Genomic DNA, 20,433 nt, shown 5'->3' on the forward strand with positions numbered 1-20,433 from the left:
AAATGTGGTCTCTCTCTGATTTAAAAAAAAAAAAAAAACCAAAAACATCAAATTTGACAGTGCAGTGTTTCTACAAAATATTTCATATACATACTGTGTAACAGATATTGAAATAAACATTTAAAGAAAAAGTTTATCTTTGAAATGCTGTCTTCATGAGTGACTGTTCTGTACACATTGGCCCGAATTCACGAAGGTGGTTTATGCCAATTTCTTCTGCATGCATTAATATGTTTGACAGATTTCATACCCCAACAGACATTAATAACTAACATGCGTGGACACCCGCATGTCAAAGGTACGCCTATGTTACGCCATTTTAGTCCATGGTCTAAATTTCAACCACCTTCGTGAATTCGGATTTTATGCATGTGCATGTACATAGGCCTATACAGTGCACTCCCGTTAAAACGAACACGGTTATATCGAAATTTCGTTATAACGAAGTAAAACTTCTGGTCCCAAAATTATCACCATTAATGTCTATGGTACAAAATTCGCTTATAACGAACACGGTTATAGCGAAATTTTCGTTATAACGAAGTCTTTTCCGAACCCCACGGACAAAGAAAAACAAAAGAAATGTGCTCCGTTATAACGAAATGCGGATCGCTTTCGAAAATTAGTAGCGGAACAAGCATGGGCGAACGCTTCACATCACGGTGTGTTCGCTCCGCGTGTCACGCACAGTTTCCGTCAATTTTATGCTCTCTTTAATGTAATATCCAAATGAAATTTAAAAGGTACGGTGTACCATTCCGTTTCACATATCTGCACAGTGTAAGATGAGTATTCAACAAACCGAATATGATATATGCGTGGTTTCCTTGTTTTTGTTATAATTGTATTTGTTCGGTTATAACGAAAGAAAACTGCCGGTCCCGATCATTTCGTTATAACGGGAGTGCACTGTAATATACAGTGGTGTAAACCTCATTAAAGTTAACAAATCATATAAGTTGATACAATCAAACAGTAAAGATTTTGGCACACATATTTCTCTCACATTTCTATGCGTACATCAATATTTCCTAATGGACAAGTGGCCTGTCGACATGATATTGGTGGGACCAAGATTTTTAGGAAGTCAACATAGCTGATCATACACTTTAGCCTGTGAGGACAACTTTTAATACTCACGAGATTCCTGCTTTAACTTGCCCTCCCTTATATATAAATGCATCCGATATGCATACACACATATATATATATATATATATATATATATGTATATATATATAGATATATAGATATGATATATATATATATATATATATATATATATAGATAGATAGATAGATGGATAGATATGTATATATATATATATATATATATATATATATATATATATATATACAGTTAACAACAAAATTATTCATACCCCAGGGAAATTTTTTGTTTTGAGCAGATTTCTTACAAGTAAAGGATCGAGTGCTGGTGATTGGGTGTTATATCTCATCATTTCTATTGTTATGCAAATGAGGTGAAACTGGAATTAATGTCAATTTATAGAGGACAAATAAGAGTAAAAATTTAACACCCAATCACCATCACTCCTTCCTACACTTGTAAGAAATCTGCTCAAAACTTGTAATTTCTCAGGGATATAATTTTGTTGTAAACTGTATATCTATCTCTCTGTCTCTCTCTCTCTCTCTGTCTCTCTCTGTCTGTCTGTCTCTCTCTCTCTGTCTGTCTCTCTCTCTCTCTTTATATATATATATATGTATGTATATATATATATATGTATGTATATATATATATATATATATATATATATATATACAGTGGAAACTCGATATAACGAGATGGTTGGGACCGAGTCATTTTCCTCGTTATAGCCGATATCTCGTTATATCAGTAGGCATAAGAGAAGGCATAACATAAAGACATTAATTTGCACATGTGGGACTACCCATCATATTTCAATCAATACTGATAACTTGATATTGTGTGTGAGGGAATTACTCACCTTTAAGAAGATGTTTTTTGCCAAGGAAATCCAATATCAAGAATGTGTTTCTTATCAATTGTAGATGTTTGAATTTGTAAATTTATATAGCTTGCGATTGTATCAAGATCGTCTGTGGATTGGTATGTGGTTATCGTATGGGTGTGTGTTGTGTGGAAAGCTTGAATATGGTCTGCACAATGCTGTGTGTGTATGTGACACATTCTGTATGTACATCATGACTGCGTGTGTGTGTGAAGATGGGGAATTCCCTACGTAGAAGGCCAATCACAGCATCAGATTGCCTCACACCTGCTAAACGTCATGATGATGTCATGCATACATATGGCCGTCCCACCATATTTTCTGCATGTATCAGTGTGCGCGCACACACACACTTACACGTACAACATGCAGTGCTAGCTGGAGTGCACTGAAGACAATGATTATGTGTGTACAAGACAGTTTTTGGCGCATCAAGCTTTACAATCTCGGAAGATTCACAGGCGAAGTAAAGCTTTACCGAAGGCATTTTACTTTACCTTGCTATAGCAGGTTTGATTGACTATGTTTTTCTTTGTTTGGAAGTCACAAAATTTATCTCGTTATAGCAGTTATTTCGTTATAGCCGATCTCGCTATAAGAGTAGCATTTTACATAGACTTGTGTGGAAGGAAATTTGGGACCGGGAAAATTTCCTCGTTATAACCGATATCTCGTTATAGCAGTGTTCGTTATACCGAGTTTCCCCTGTATATATATATATATATATATACATGTAAATATATATATATATGTATATGTGTATGCATATACACATATATATGCATTTATACATAAGGGAGGGCAAGTTAAAGCAGGAATCTCGTGAGTATTAAAAGTTGTCCTCACAGGCTAAAGTGTATGATCAGCTATGTTGACTTCCTTAAAATCTTGGTCCCACCAATATCATGTCGACAGGCCACTTGTCCACTGTACACAAAGAAATGTGAGAGAAATTTGTGTGCCAAAATCTTTACTTCTTGATTGCACCAACTTAAATGATTGATATATAATTTATTGATATACATGTCTGTGTGTATGTATGTACATATATGTATGTATGGGGGGGGGGGCACAGTTACACATTAAATGTTTCAGCTTTCATCCTTCCACTGTAAGTAAAGTTTTCAAAAGGCTTCAGGATTTTTTTTCGTTCTGTATAATATCAGCTCTGCATTTATTTCACAAATACTCCATCATTCAAGCATACTTGTACAATATTCAAATTCACATGATAGAAGAGACAATTTGGCATGGCATTGTCGTGTACATGGGCACTAAAGAGGCAGGTCAACCATCTGTCTACTTGGAAAAAAAAAATCCTTACCTCAAGAAAAATAAGTCTTAGACATGAAGAATTAGAGATGCAACACCAGGGCGCCAGATCAGCATGATTCAAGGAAAAAGAAAAAGAAACAGTTTGGGCCATTCAAATGTCATCGAGTCATTAGTTTATCAGCTAAAGTGTCATTCAACAGCACACAAGAGTTATCTTTGTTCTATGACCCTGAATTCACATGACTATGTAGCTCTTTTCATGGTTTGTGCCTGTACTAAGAATAATTCATGTGTAAAGTGTTGAACCCCCCCCCCCCAATACACACACATATTTTTTTTTTCTTATTGCTGTAGATGCGTCCCTCCTTCATGAATGGATTGACCCAATCTGAAAGTTCACGGTCATTAGTCACTCCCTCACTAAGCCAGACAAGTCTCTACAGTCCCACCCATAGCAACACATGTTGGAAAAGCTTGGGGAGGAATTCACTTTTTTAATTTGAGTTGTATGCTCAGCTTGACTTCACAGTGAAAGGCGTCCATCAAATCCTGAGTGGCCTGTCGTGCGATCCAACCCACTTTCTTCTCCAGCATTCTCTGAAATGACAAACAAAACAGATGAAAACACTATTTTTTTACATTTTTAGGGAAAAATGTAGACACTCTATTCATCTTTAAACTGCACACAGAAATGAGCATGTTTCAAAATTTACTACAAGGTTTAGTTTATAGTTACTGATTATATAGTCCACGTCTGTCTCTCATGGAAAACAAAGACCAACCTTCTACAAATAAGATAAAATAAAATCACATCAAAACAAAAAACAAAAGTTTCATCAGATTAGATAAAATAAAATGTATTTCAAGCTGTGCATATTTTCATGAGGTAGTGTCAAAGGTCACAGCCATATATGCAAATCAGATGAGATAATGACATATCCAATGAAATGCTACTTTAATTCAAGTTTCTTCATAATAAGCACCATAATTGTCCATGCATATTGAACTCACTGGATTGAATTCTCTGCATGTCTGATTCAACTGTTTTCCCAGACAAACTTACCAGCTTCTTAGCTTCATTTGTATGAAGAAGTTTCTTTCATTTTTTTTTCCTGCAGAAGCTTTCTTCTATTATTTATCTGCGGCTTCCATAGATTAGCATGACACCGGCAGATTAACATCTTTGCACCAGTGAAAGACCAAATGAGCACACAAAACAAAACAAGGAAAAGTAGAAATTACGCGGTGCGTAATATATGTCCCCGCCGGAAGTAGCATTTTGTAGCAAAATGTGCAATATAGGTAAAAAATCAAGGTCAAAGGTCAAAGAAGTCAAAGGTCAAAATTCTGTGTAAAAGTTTTGAAGCCCTCACCTAGTGCCATCACATAAAGCAAACGGAATCGAAATCAGGTTAGAAATGGCGAAGGAGTAGCATTTTATAGCCAATGTACAATACAGGTCAAAAATCAAGGTCAAAGGTCAAAGAAGGCAAAGGTCAAAATTCTGTGTAAAGTTTTGAAGCCCTCACCTAGTGCCATCACATAAAGCAAACGGAATCGAAATCGGGTTAGAAATGGCGAAGGAGTAGCATTTTGTAGCCAATGTACAATACAGGTCAAAAATCAAGGTCAAAGGTCAAAGAAGGCAAAGATCAAAATTCTGTGTAGAAGTTTTGAAGCCCTCACCTAGTGCCATCATATAAAGCAAACGGAATCGAAATCGGGTTAGAAATGGCGAAGGAGTAGCATTTTGTAGCAAAATGTACAATATAGGTCAAAAATCAAGGTCAAAGGTCAAAGAAGGCAAAGGTCAAAATTCTGTGTAGAAGTTTTGAAGCCCTCACCTAGTGCCATCACATAAAGCAAACGGAATCGAAATCGGGTTAGATATGGCGAAGGAGTAGCATTTTGTAGCAAAATGTACAATATAGGTCAAAAATCAAGGTCAAAGGTCAAAGAAGGCAAAGGTCAAAATTCTGTGTAGAAGTTTTGAAGCCCTCACCTAGCGCCATCACATAAAGCAAACGGAATCGAAATCGGGTTAGAAATGGCGAAGGAGTAGCATTTTGTAGCAAAATGTACAATATAGGTCAAAAATCAAGGTCAAAGGTCAAAGAAGTCAAAGGTCAAAATTCTGTGTAGAAGTTTTGAAGCCCTCACCTAGTGCCATCATATAAAGCAAACGGAATCGAAATCGGGTTAGAAATGGCGAAGGAGTAGCATTTTGTAGCAAAATGTACAATATAGGTCAAAGGTCAAGGTCAAAGGTCACGACTGAAATTCTGTGTAGAAGTTTCAAAGCTCCCATGTAGTGCTATCATATAAAGCAAACAGAATCAAAATTGGCTCATAAATGACAGAGAAGTAGCAAATTGAAGAATTTGATCACACACGGACGCACACACGGACACACGGACGGACGCACGGACGGACGCACGGACGGACGCACGGACGGACACACACACGTACGGAGCCCGTTTCATAGTCCCCTGCTCGAACTCGTTCGGCGGGGACAACAAATCAAGACACAGTCAAGATCTTAACCCACCAGATGTGACTTCTTTCTGCATATGAGTGCCTGCATGATCTGTAGTTCCCCCTCCGGTCCTGTCTGCCACACTTCTGTTTCCTACAGGTTGATGGACCAAGAGACAAGTAGTAAAAACCTCCGGATCTTGTTCCACAAGAAACAGCAGACATACGAGCAAGAATATTCTGAAGTGGGGAATAGGTAGTCAATACTGTTACCGAGCTAGTCCCTAAGGCTCCTCAAGAAACAATACATGTCTCTGGAATCAAGAGCTCTGTTATTAAATACTGCAGTATTTCAACAACCAAAACAATTCAATATTCAGAGAATATTTATGAGAACAGACTGCAAGAGGCACTAAAACAGAAACATACACGATTCCATCAGGTGTGAGTTTGGTTATGCTCTCCAATTCCCGCCAGTGTTAATGGCAGACTAATATTATCGAACACAACATCCTATGAGCACTCCCACACACAGGCTGACTTCATGATGACTGAGCCATCATTTGTGTAAAGACTCATCATTTATCTTATGCATTTTCTGTTTCTGCAACTGCACTTTCCATGTTTGACTGGAAGAAATGGACTCTCTGTTTTCTGAATGTGTGAAAATATATGACTGACTGACCAGAGTCACATGACCAATGTGGATCACATGACTGACTTGGGTCACATGACTGACTGGGGTCACATGACTGACCAGGATCACATGACTGACTGGGGTCACATGACTGACTGGGGTCACATGACTGACCAGGGTCACATGGCCAATGAGGATCACATTACTGACCAGGGTAACATGACTGATGGGGTCACATGACTGCCTGGGGTCACCTGACTGACCTGGGTGATGGTGTAGGGGACTTCCTGTGGGAGTGTCTCAAGGAGTTTCTCCCTGATGGCGTCCTGGAGGATCTCTGCTGGAGTCAGGTTGGTCACCACATCCTCGTGGTACTCCCAGGATCCTGGCCTAGCACTGCTCAGCAGGAACTCCTGACAGGGAGTGAAGAGTAAGGGATCTTCTCAACATGACAACTCTTTGACAAATCATGATAGCAGATTATTCTGTTGTCATTGTTGTATTTATTTATTCTACTCTTTTTGTGTGTGTGAAGAAGTTTAATGATTTTTCAGCCAAAGGTATCAATGATATGAAGCTTTGGCCACCCCCTTTTCCTGGCCTCTTCTTCCAGTTCCAATGTCAGAGTTGTATTCTGATTTTTTATTTTTTTTTAACTTGCATCTAATGTGAATGTATTGAAGGGATTACATTTCAAAAGTAAAATGTGTACATAAAGATCAAAATATCAGATGAAGTAGCAGCAAAAGCCATCAGTCAATTAGAAGCATGAAATATTGTGCAGAAAATTGTGAGGATATGCAGGATTCACTATTAAAGAATTTATTAGCTTTAAATTTGTTTCTTCCCAAAAACTGATATGATTTGAATATGGAGAATTCTACTCCACGGGTGTATCAATTAAATACTTTCATATGCTGGTGACCACTTGGTTTGTATCAAAGGCCATTTGACAACTCACAAACTTTATTCCTTTACCCATCAAATCCCATCAAAAAAAATGTTTCTGTGGTTGAATGTTGTATATTTTAATTATAATTTTTACTATTCATTGTTGGTATTCTATAAGATTATTTCTCTTTCATATGAAACCTATTTTGGTCATATTATGTACCACTGCTTCAGTTACTTAATTATCACAAGCCATAAAATTCCTGAATTCATCACTGTTCTTTAAACTGGCAACACGTTTTAGAATATAGCAGTTAATATCATCTCTCAAATTGGCAATTTTTCCCTAATTTTTGTACAGATTTAATAAGGTCAATCAGTTCCATTTCATTCTTTTCCAATAAAGGATGCAAAATAGAATTCAGAGTTGCCAATTTAATGACAAGAGGATAATTTCTGCAGCAAAATTACTCGAGAGCCCCTTTTCACAAAAGATGTTAGAATAGCAAATCTTGCTGGAATGACAACTTCCCATAGCAACAGCCTATCAGGAAGCTGGATTCTTGTCGTTACCATGACAATTAATATTCCAGCAAGAGTTGTTATCAATCAACTTTTTTATAAAATGTAACCCTGGACTTCATGGGTTAGTCCTTACCTTCAGCATGGTAACACCGTCTCCATGTAGAGCTGATATCATGAAGACAGCCTTGAAGCCACCCCACCCACTCCTCATCTGAGCCGTCTTCCACAGCCTCCTCCTCTCCTCCCGCTCTCTCTCCATCTCCATCCTCCGCAGTCGCCGCTCCTCCTCGTCTCTCTCAGCAACCACCTTGGGGTCTTCCTCCGCTTCGGCTCTCACCCTTTCAGGATCGTCGACAAACTCCAGAAGATTCGACGCGTACTCCTTCAAAATGTCTTGCTTTGCAGAGTCCACATGATTCGACTGATTCATGCTGCCATCAGATGAATGGTAGCTTGTGTGACTTTCCCCCATTTCTCTTGCATCTTCTCTGAGCCCATCTCCCTGAATTCCTTGGACCTCTACTGCTGCTGCGTCTAATCTGTCATGATTCTGGGCAGAGATGCTTTTGTTATCTGGAGCTTTCACAGACTGGCCCGCTTCTCCCAGAGACGAGTTCCTGCCAAAATCACGTTGACCATCAACATCATCTTCCATTTCACTCCCTTCACTTGCACTGGTTCCCTCATCAAAAGAAAGTCTTGGTGCATCACTGTCATTGATTCTCACATCATGCTCATGTTGCCTTGACAACCCATCCTCATGCTTCAAGTCATCATGTCCTGGGTGTGGCCACTCATCCTCGTTCCCAGCTGATCTGGAAGAGTTTTGCTGATGCGGTAATTTGCTGGAGCTGCTCTCCTCTCCCTTCTGCCTCCTGGTGACAAACGTTTGGCCATCGACGACACCCTCAGTCAGTGCATCAGTGATCTCAAAGAGAGAATGTTTGTTCTTCAAGGCATCAACCTGCAAGGGTGGGGCAGGAAAAACCACAACAGACGAGAATAGTGGTAAACACTAGCATCACCAGGTCAAGAGTATATCTGTACATCTTCATTCTGAGGAAGAGTGCTATGGACATTATTAAATATGCAACTAATGCTAAAACAGACTGACAGTAAGGGGTCAATATACAACATGCATCCTGTAAAACATGATATTTTCGCGGCATGAAATTTTCACGAATTGCCATTGACATGCAATGTGTATAGGTATACTGTAGACAAAAACTTTCATGTGCACTTTAATTTCGCAAATCTTGGCTCTCGCGAAATTCGCAAAATTAAAATGCACACGAACATTCCTCATTTTACAGTATGCAACTTGCATCTCTCGGAATGCTATTATGATGGATTGTACTTTTAGCTCACTACTTATGGGAGCCTGATAGGCAATGTACAAAGACTATTTGGATTTTTGGATCTCAAATGGAGCAAGCTTAGAACAACACTGCAACAGAAAAATATCAAATCATGTATTTAATTTTGTTCATTCATTCTTTGACATAAAAATGCATTCTAAGTATCATTTAGAATAGGCATGTAAAAATTGGTACATTAGCTAAGATGCTCATATAACATTAATTTGTCAAAGCAAGTAAAATACATAATTCTTTTAAAAAGAATGATTGACTAGATACAATGTCAAAGGGCAGGTCCTACAAGTAATAAGATTTAAAACTGCATACTATCTTTCTAGACTTCCTGACTCAGGATTATGACATGGATGGTAGGATTGGCATGTAAGTGGTGAGATGGATTAATGCTTGGATTGATAGTCAAATTGATGGAAGGATGACTGCACAGCTAAATTGATGGATGGATTAATGAATGGAAGGATAGATAGATAGATAGATAGATAGATAGATAGATAGATAGATAGATAGATAGATAGATAAGATAGATAGATAGATAGATAGATAGATAGATGAATAAATGGATGGATGAATGGGTGGAAGAATGAGTAGATGGATGTGTGGATGGGTGGATGAATGGATGAATGGAAAGATAGATGGATAGATTGAAAGAGGGATTGAAAGATGGAGATGGATGGATAGGTAGGACAGATAGAAGAATGGACCAAAGGATAGATTGAGTTCTAGTAGGCAAAACCTCCACAAATCAAACAGACAGCAAGAGACATAGATACCAAGATTTTCGATTCATCTTTCCCTGGCTTCTCACCTTGTTTAGGACCAGCACAGACGGAATGCTGTGGTGGGTCTGGAGTTGCAGCAAGACTTCTGGGTCCAGCTTCATGTTGGTCCATTGGTTGGAGACATCCACCAGTACAGCAACTGAGGAACACCGGTGGAAAAACTTTCTCAATCATTCTTTGTATGCTACTTTTGTTTTTCATTTTTATGATTATGATACACTGCGTAAAACAAATAATAGATGATTTGTGGAGGGGAAGAGAAATACCAATGCTTTACCACAGCTTCAAGGGGCTGTCAGGTCCTAAAACAAGTTATATGACTTTACAAACCTTCCTTAAACAATGTTACAAACCCTTTACATTAGCAACTTCAACAACCTCAACATCAGCTTACAATATATTTACTGTGTTTGTTGAGGTTTTAAATAATAGCATTGCACACATTTGTTTTATCACATGGAGATTTATGAGAGTAGTGAGTAGCGAGATCCACCGTGCATAGAATATGTTGATGAGTGTATTTGTGAGGATTGATGCTCAGAATGTTGATAATTAATAGAAAATCCTTACCATTAACAAGTGAATCAAGAGGAATTGCCTACATATCATCTATCATATTCTATCAAAGCAACTCTGCATTCAACTTGTTCATCTGTGCTTTGGCTAAGCAATGTAACTTTGATGACAATGGCTACTTAGGTCCTATGTTACCATTATGAAAAGTGACACAGTAATCATAGTTTCAGTGCTTATTTCTCATGGACGACATAACAAGTGAATCATACCAAAGTATGTTTCAAAAATATGCCGATAATTGAAGAGGCATGCAAAATTAAGAAATTTAAGTCACTTGTGCACAAAGCAATGACATGAAAGTGCAAGAGACACTGTCCATTCTTTAGACAACACTTCTAACACGCAAAACAAACTACTAAATAGACAACTCACAAATCATGCAGGGGAGGAAGATTATACTTGGAAGAGCAACTTACTCAAGTCTGCTTCCAGTAATGTGTTCTTGGCATCCACCAGCAGAGAACGAGGCAACTTGTGTCTAGAAATGAGAGCATGGCATTACTTTAATCAGTACTAACACCATAAAAAAAGGAGAATCAATTCATAAATGCATACTGAAAATGAGAAATGGAAAATTGATAGCTTATCACACATCACAATACATAGGATGTACGGTATTATTTCACACTAACTCAATGCAACCAGCTGTGATAGGGCATAATTTGCTGGCTCTGCCCCCCCCCCCCCCCCCCCCCCAATTACCGGCAACAACTTTCATCAAGGTGTTAAAGCCAGTAAATGTTTTGGCACACAGCACTACATCACAAGAAGACACAACCAACAACAGAAGAGAATTACACTAACACAGAACTATTTGTGTCACACACTATGAATTACGACTTTTTTATTTTCTGTCTGTCTATCAGGATGCAAGAGCAACTTTGCTGGTCAACAAGAAATTGCAGTGGAGAAACTCTTTGATTCTATGTATAAAATGGAGCCCCACATGGTAAAGAAAACATGGAAACAATTGTCCCAAGACTCTTTTCAAAGATGCGTTTGGTCTGAGAAAAATGTATGTCAGTATTTGATGCTATGTGATAGCAGTTTAGCACAATGACTTCTCAAGACATATCAAAGCAAGAGAGAAATTCAGTTCAATTCAATTCAATTCAATTCAATTCAATTCAATTCAATTCAATTCAATTCAATTCAATTCAATTCAATTCAATTTCTTGATATCATTGAATAAAATAGTCTATGTACAATGATAAAATGATGAGGAAACCACTGAAAAGCCAGTGGCTTGCTTGAAGATTGTGATCTATTCCATTTACAAAGATACATAAAATTCTTGAAAGGGCACAATGTCAATGTCATGGCATTCATTCTGTTAGGTTCCATCCCTTGATAAGAGGAACTTACTTGCGACCTTGAGAGAAACTGATCATGCCTGGTGTGTCAAGAAGTACCTGAAAGAATTAAAAGAGAAAATCACTTCTATCAGTTACCAGAAAGGAAAAATAACTGGCAGGCTATGAATCAACTTTTTATTTTTCATTTGAAGGAAAAATGATAAATCGATACACCTTTTATTCACCTCATGATATTGCAGTCATTTGTAGCATACAATTGAAATTCTTCAATATGTGAGGAGAACTAGGCACCGTAACAGATAGTAGCCATGCATGAGTAAGAACCATTACTCGTCCTTCAACTCGTAAGTTGTCGCAGTAAATCGCCTCAAATTGTGTACCATTTCACATATATTAACAGAAACATACAAAAACACACAACAGATTTTCCTTTATCTCCACTGATTCTACAGTGTTATAAATTCATTGGTGTGGAGTGGGCCATACTGCACTGTATGACAAAGTCTATCCACTTATATTATGACATAACACAAAAGCAATCTGGGATATTTTGCTATCAACAAACAAATAAACACACACACACACAAACACACAAATAAAAATTATTCTGGTTTCCACATGACACTTTGGTGGCTGAGCTGTAAAAACACAAAAACAAATACAGTGTATGAATACATGACATAAAATCTTATTACATGTTCTGGGGGATTATATTATACATAAGAGGAGGGAATGCTTAGAAGCACAAACCATTTGAGTCTTTTTGTGGGTGATGACTGCAAGAGCCTTGGTCCTTGTAGTGTGGACTTTCTGGGAGACGGCACAGATCTGTAGTACACAAGGTCAGAGGGATGGTTTAATCACAGAATAATCACTATCACTGTTTGACAAAATAATAATATAGACTATTATAACATGCAACATACCCACTCATGGGTGCTTACGATTCTCTAACAATACTTTGTAATCATTAATGGTGAATCCCTGTTTTTCTTGGATTGTCATGACTGCTTTTCATGATTTTCAAAGATGAAGTTAAATGACTACAAGTAACATTAAAGAATTTGTCTGTACTTCTAGGGTAGTAATATATATACAGTAACATTGCACAGCTATGGCTACTGTCGATTCATTTCAGCTGATCTTAGCAGATTTAAAATATTTGATTACACAGCGAGAGTTAGGAAAGCACCTAATGGATATGCTTTCATATTTACTGCATACCAGTTGCTGAACATTTCATGTCTTTTTTATTAATTCCAAACAAGATATGTCATCAGATTCCATCTCAATCTGTGCACAATACAGTTACAGTCCCTTTGTGTAAAACTTTTTGAAAAGTGAATATCACCTTGATGTATGGGGGTGTTGTTTTTTTTAATGTATGTCTACATCTGTGGGAGACCAAGGAAGATTTGGTCTGAATGTGTCAGGGCAGACGTGAGGATGTGTGACCTCACCAACATTGACCCGCTGGACGGGGTCACATGGAGGGCAGGTGTTAGACTTTATAGCCAGCCACTACCTACCCAAGAACTTTGGACATTCGAAGCAAAAAAAACTCCAATCAGAATCAAGTCAAGTATGCTTTGTAGGATTTTTTATCAGTGTCTTTTATTAACCAATATGATCATCATCTTTATTGTCACTTTTAGTTTTAAGGTCCTGTTACCTTTGGGAACAGTGATTTAAAAAATTGTCGAGATATGACATTTAATGCATGATATGTGTGGGTCTGTTGTACCACAAAACATCGTATCATATAAAATTTTTGTGATAAAGCCTAAAATATACAGAGATATTTGTATTTTTCTCAATAAACCGTAACTGTAGATGGTTTAGTCTGAAAAATTTTTTATTATAACTATTGTTCACATTTTGTATATTTAACATACTTCACATCGATTTTACCCATTCTAATTTTTACAGTGGTTGTTTCTGTCCCTAACTCACATTTTAGAACAATTTTGAAGCACTAATGATGGGTTTTTATTTCATCTGCAAATGATAAATTATGCCTGGGTCAATCCACGTCAAATCATCCAATTTTCGGAAAAGTTGTCACCCGACCCCCTCCGATTTTCTTTAAAATCGCACCAAATGTTCCCCAAAGTGTCTGACGGAAAATCCCAAAATATTTTGCCCCAAGGTCAATTGGTTGCTAAGATACAGCCTCACATAGCAACCGGTGCGCATTCAGAAAAATTAGTTAAAAGAAAATTAGGCATTTTTGATTGATTGTGGTGGCATGGATATTTATGCAAAAGTGTTCATTTTCAGGAAATTGAGAGAACTTTATAGTCTTTGCAAGAAAAACTGACTGTGACGCGAAATTGACTTTCCGTTAACGCGCACAAGGTCACCGAAAATGGTGTTAAATGTTAATTTCCAAAATTTTGATGCATATTTAGAGGCTAGTATCTTCCACATTTTATCACCTTAGGTTCTAATATATTATGCTGTTGAAGGCTTTGACTTGCTCAGTAATTTTGAAAAAAATCGGCGCATTCATGCCCACCGTTTTTACGGAGAGCGCCCTCAAAGTTGACAAAAATGAAAAATGTGCCAAATTCAAGGTCACGGATCACCCTTCGTCCCACCTAGGAATGGCACCAATTTTTGTGTATTGATAGACATTTACCTATATTATCTTGGGTTACCAAAGAAATTTTGCTCCCGAAATGTTCAATGGCAAATTTACCCTACCGAAAATGGTCGTAAATGGCCAAATTCCCATGTAATATCACATATTGGGTTTAGAGGACATTTCAAATGTCCAGGCTTTCAAGATAAAAAGGCCTAGCCCTGTGATATTTGCAGTAGGGATAGTCTGTTATACATATTTTAGTAATATACACCACAAAACACTTTCATTACATAATAATGACCTTGAAATTTAATCCAAATTTTGATAAAAACAATAAATTGCTCCATTTTCCTCATTGCTCTGCATACAATATTATGTAATACATGTTTTGTAACACTTTTCACAGAGCAATATTTCAAGAATTATGAAAGCTGACAGCCTACCACATTAAGGTTCTAAAGTATTTGTGCTCTTCTTTCAGATTTTGTGTCAATTTGATCATGAATGTTATACCCTTGACCTTGAAGTGCTTCTAAGAATAGCTGTAAATTTGTTAACTACAAACCTACACACAATCATGACAGGTGTATTATGGCATGCTATACTAAGCTGTGATTCTTTCACAAACACAAAAGCTTTTTATGGTGTAAATGTAAATACTGGAATTAATCTATACATGCTTGCAAGATATGTTACAATGAATTACTTTGTTCTGACAATGACCCTCAATTTCAATCAAAAAAGGGGACAGTAATATTTTGTGATTTTGTGTGCATTTCCTATGGAAAACAGTGCTTTGTGGTGAAACTCATAAAAACTTGACCATTTTTACTATCTATCACTTTGATTGATTAATTCTATTGTAGTTATGTTAGAAAAGTGGGCTGTGACAATTTCCAATAAAAAAAAAAAAACATGGTTATGATGTAGAAAACAGAAAAACAAAGAAATACATAAGAAATTCCAAAAACAAGAAAATACATAAGAATTGAAATGATTTTGGAAGTTTTCATATGGTACAGAACAAATCCCCCGAAAAAGAAGACTCTCAGTCCTTTTAATGTGCGTTTCACAGGCTAGAATAAGAGTCTCACTATGTTGGGCGCAATGTCCATAATTATCAACTATCATTACGTACTTAAATACAGGTCTTTATGGAGAGGAATAGGCATTTCTCATGATTTTGAAGGTCATAAATCGAGGGTCATTATCAGAACAAAGTAATAGACTGTAACATATCTTGCAAGCATGTATAGATTAATTCCAGTATATACATTTACACCATAAAAAGCTTTTGTGTTTTTGAAAGAATCACAGCTTAGTATAGCATGCCATAATACACCTGTCATGATTGTGTGTAGGTTTGCAGTTAACAAATTTACAGCTATTTTTAGAAGCACTTCAAGGTCAAGGGTATAACATTCATGATCAAATTGACACAAAATCTGAAAGAAGAGCACAAATACTTTAGAACCTTAATGTGGTAGGCTGTCAGCTTTCATAATTCTTGAAATATTGCTCTGTGAAAAGTGTTACAAAACACGTATTACATAATATTGTATGCAGAGCAATGAGGGAAATGGAGCAATTTATTGTTTTTATCAAAATTTGGATTAAATTTCAAGGTCATTATTATGTAATGAAAGTGTTTTGTGGTGTATATTACTAAAATATGTATAACAGACTATCCCTACTGCAAATATCACAGGGCTAGGCCTTTTTATCTTGAAAGCCTGGACATTTGAAATGTCCTCTAAACCCAATATGTGATATTACATGGGAATTTGGCCATTTACGACCATTTTCGGTAGGGTAAATTTGCCATTGAACATTTCGGGAGCAAAATTTCTTTGGTAACCCAAGATGATATAGGTAAATGTCTATCAATACACAAAAATTGGTGCCATTCCTAGGTGGGACGAAGGGTGATCCGTGACCTTGAATTTGGCACATTTTTCATTTTTGTCAACTTTGAGGGCGCTCTCCGTAAAAACGGTGGGCATGAATGCGCCGATTTTTTTCAAAATTACTGAGCAAGTCAAAGCCTTCAACAGCATAATATATTAGAACCTAAGATGATAAAATGTGGAAGATACTAGCCTCTAAATATGCATCAAAATTTTGGAAATTAACATTTAACACCATTTTCGGTGACCTCGTGCGCGTTAACGAAAAGTCAATTTCGCGTCACAGTCAGTTTTTCTTGCAAAGACTATAAAGTTCTCTCAATTTCCTGAAAATGAACACTTTTGCATAAATATCCATGCCACCACAATCAATCAAAAATGCCTAATTTTCTTTTAACTAATTTTTCTGAATGCGCACCGGTTGCTATGTGAGGCTGTATCTTAGCAACCAATTGACCTTGGGGCAAAATATTTTGGGATTTTCCGTCAGACACTTTGGGGAACATTTGGTGCGATTTTAAAGAAAATCGGAGGGGGTCGGGTGACAAGCACTGGATGATTTGACATGGATTGACCCGCCTTTAAATTGTGGTTACTTACCCGTCTTCCTAGCAGATTATTAATGAGAGTTGACTTTCCAGCGTTGGGTGTGCCAATGATTGCCACCTTGAGAACTTTGGGGTCTGGTGGTTGTGATGTCGGTTTGGCAAGCAACAAAAATTCCTGGTCACCTGAGATTGAATGAATCAAGGCACTATATTACTGTATACGCCGAATATTTTGCAAGGTTTTATTTTCGCAAATTTCGCAAGTCAGGTGCTATTTACGTAATTAAAGACATGCGAAAATATTGACTTTGATCCCGATGTGGATGTGATGTACGTGTGTACATTTCTCCATTCAGTAAGACTCCATGATCTCGAACTTAACCACTCGCGAAATCGTCGCAAATTCCTGATTCGTGAAAATTTAGACTCGCGAAATATATGGCGTATACAGTACTTCTATCATTTACCTTGCATGGGCAAAATCACAACATCACAGGTAGATATGCATCACAGGCACAGGCACAGACTTTAGGATAGAAGAACAAAGGTGTACTGCACTTTCTTACTTCAAGTAAAAGGTGTGAAAAATGGCAAAACAATGAAAAAAGTTCATGCAATCTCAAATAAATGATAGAAAACAATATTGATATCATGTTACAATGGTGTCAGTGCGATATTATAGGAGTATAATAGGGATCTCAATTGTTTTGCAAATAAATGTGACCAGTTTTAACATTTGGTAAGAAATCCTGGTTGACACAAATTTGCTAAGAAATCCTGGTTGACACAAATTTGCTTAAGTGATATGAAATACAGTAAAACATCTTCGAATATAGACTTCAGAAAAGACTATAGAAAGTCAATACTTTTTCGCATCATATTGAAAAAGAAAGAAATTCAGAAGGGCCAGTTGACAAGGCACCCACAATGAAATTTTCACATGAAAAGGGCCCAAGGTCTTTTCACTCAGCAGGGACTCGGGGACTCTGCCATTATTGAATGTCAGAACATGACTCCCCGGTTTTTACACCCCAACAACTTCTGACAGCTGACTACCCTCCATGAAATCAATGAGTTAAAGGCATAATTTACCATGTGTAGATGAATTAAAAACCCAACACTAGGGCTTTAAAATAGTTTTAAAATGTGAGTTTGGGATAGAAACAACCACTGTAAAAATTTGAATCCGTATAATCAATGTTCAGTATTGTTGAATACACAAAATGTGAACAACAGTTATAATAAAAATGTTTCCAGACTACACCGTGAACAGTTATGATTTAATGAGAAAAAATGCTGATATCTCCTTATTTTCTAGGCTTTATTGCAAAAATTTCATATGGTAGGATGTTTTGTGATACAACAGACCTACACATATGCATCAAATGTGATATCTTGAACATCTTTTAAATCACTGTTCCCAAAGGTAAACAGGACCTGTAAGCTGAGCACATGATCATTTACTTTATCTGACTATCAGCAAGATGGCTACAAACCTGGATCAGGAGAAACAGGTGTGAAGAAATCTGGTGGGCTGTCATCGTTATGGTCCTTCAAAGATGAGTTCAGACTCCCTGGTGGTTCACTGAGATGTGGACATATCAGCGAAGTAGATAGGTGTCTTTTGCTCCCCCAATGACAAGCAAAACTGAGGGCTGTTGCATTACGAGGCTGGCATTGGTGCAGCTGTAGTGATAGTACTGATACTAACGAGATGGGAGTGGGAAGGAGATATCATATATAAAATGGCGCTGTATCTATAGTAAGTTCCATGTGTTATGTGAAGTACACGTACAGTGTAAGAACAGTTGGTACTGTAGGGTTATGATAGGATAATTAATTCCAACAATTATGATATTATCAACATTTAGAAACCAATCAGTGAACACATACGCACACAATTCATAAAGAATAATGTAAACAAAACCTGGCCATTTTCTTTTATTTGCACCTATCTATGAATAATTCATTGAAAGATTTATGGTAGAATTTTACCATGGTCAAGTAAGATGACTTTTTAGCTTTTAAAAGGCAAAATTAATGTGGAAATAAATTTACACTTGTACATAATAAGAAACACCTCAATCATATGGATATAATACATCATTACATGTAGATAGTGCAGCTCTCTATTCTACTAGGTCTAGATGAAATCACAAATAATAAAGGCAAGAACAACATCAAGGACAAGGTCAAGCAAGGGAAATCCTCATCCACCTCCACCATATTGGATATAAAGTATACCAATGTCAATGAGCCAGATCTCTGTTGAGCCTCATGTATGGAATCTACAAGTTACTCTCAGAGCTGGACATTCATAAGGCTACAGCCATACAGGCCCTGACTTGATACCAACCAGGCTTCTAAAAGAGCTGGCTCTAGAGCTGATACACCTGTCTTTATGCTGCTTTATCACACACAGACCTTACGTTTGACCAAGCTTGGAGCCAGGGATGACCGGTGAGTAGCAAATGTCACACCCATTTTCAAAAAGGGTGAGAAGAACAAACCACTTAACCAGACCAAACCAGCCAGGACAGGTCATACGACTATCCAGGCATGATTTTCCCCATTCGATTGGCACAGTACATATTAACATACAGTAATAAAGCACTAGATACTAACGTATAACGTTAGGTTCCGCGGTTCACTACACTATCTTGCCTGTAGACAGCTTGGGGAAGTTGGAAGCTTCCCCCAGGATATATTACACCTCAGCGTAATACAATGTATATCCAGTTTTGGACGTTGCTAAGTAAGTATCCACGTACAAGTAGAAGCTTACACAAAACGACACATATGGGACTAGACATACTACGAAAATTGACGACTACACACACAGGTCAGGCATGACCAGTTTACATTTATATGACACTCGTATTAATTCGTTAATAGACTAAGAAATTAGTATTTTACACTAAACAAAGGTCCAGATCGACATACGTACAGCCCCTTCGTAGCACAGGATATAAGCGCCATGATAATCGGCATGCTGTGTCCCACGTTTTAATCGACATGTAAGTCGCCATGTTCTTTTTGTGAATTTGGTTGCAAATTTGCGTAGCTCCCTCTTCGACGCTGCTGCTGCAGTTGAAAGCGACACACTGATCCCACAACATACAGTTGTACTCGGTGCCTAGCCACTGACTGATATCCGCATGGAAATATACATGCAGATCAGTGTTCCTAGCCGATGAACTACTGGGCCTGATGGCCATCAATGAGAAATGTGGTTTACATTATTTCTGTTTCATCTCACCCTGCCTCTCTGAAATCTTCCTCCTTCTCATTTTCCTCTTTCTCTGCTTCTTTTGTTTTTCTTCTTCCTCCTCCTCCTCCTCCTCCTCCTCCCTTCCGTTTCTTCCTCCTTATTTTATTTATTTTTTTTTTGGTGTTAACAGAGATTGGTCAAAAGCATACACACCAAATTTTATGTATTCATTATGAATTTTGAAAGAATACAGAATTTTAATGGGGGGGGGTTGCTTGTAACATTTTTTTTTGCTTGATGGTTACGATAAAGTATACACGGATGGGCATCAAAC

General features: G+C 37.4%; 1 protein-coding gene across 1 annotated transcript; it reads right to left on the reverse strand.

Annotated features, from left to right (window-relative positions):
* Positions 1–3,686: 3,686 nt before the first annotated feature.
* LOC139735015 (GTPase Era, mitochondrial-like) lies at positions 3,687–19,433 on the reverse strand. Its single transcript, XM_071645789.1, has 11 exons — positions 19,318–19,433; positions 18,385–18,473; positions 16,941–17,071; positions 12,597–12,674; positions 11,896–11,942; positions 10,947–11,008; positions 9,981–10,093; positions 7,933–8,763; positions 6,647–6,796; positions 5,820–5,900; positions 3,687–3,868 (listed from the first exon to the last, which is right to left on the reverse strand). The coding sequence occupies exons 1-11, from the start codon at positions 19,431–19,433 to the stop codon at positions 3,758–3,760; spliced, it is 1,809 nt and encodes a 602-aa protein (XP_071501890.1). The 3' UTR covers positions 3,687–3,757.
* Between the last annotated feature and the right edge of the window lie 1,000 nt (positions 19,434–20,433).

Source organism: Diadema antillarum, unplaced genomic scaffold, assembly GCF_040938485.1.
Source record: "Diadema antillarum isolate AM-2024a unplaced genomic scaffold, OU_Dant_1.0 seq00000562_RagTag, whole genome shotgun sequence".
Lineage (NCBI taxonomy): Eukaryota > Metazoa > Echinodermata > Echinoidea > Diadematoida > Diadematidae > Diadema > Diadema antillarum.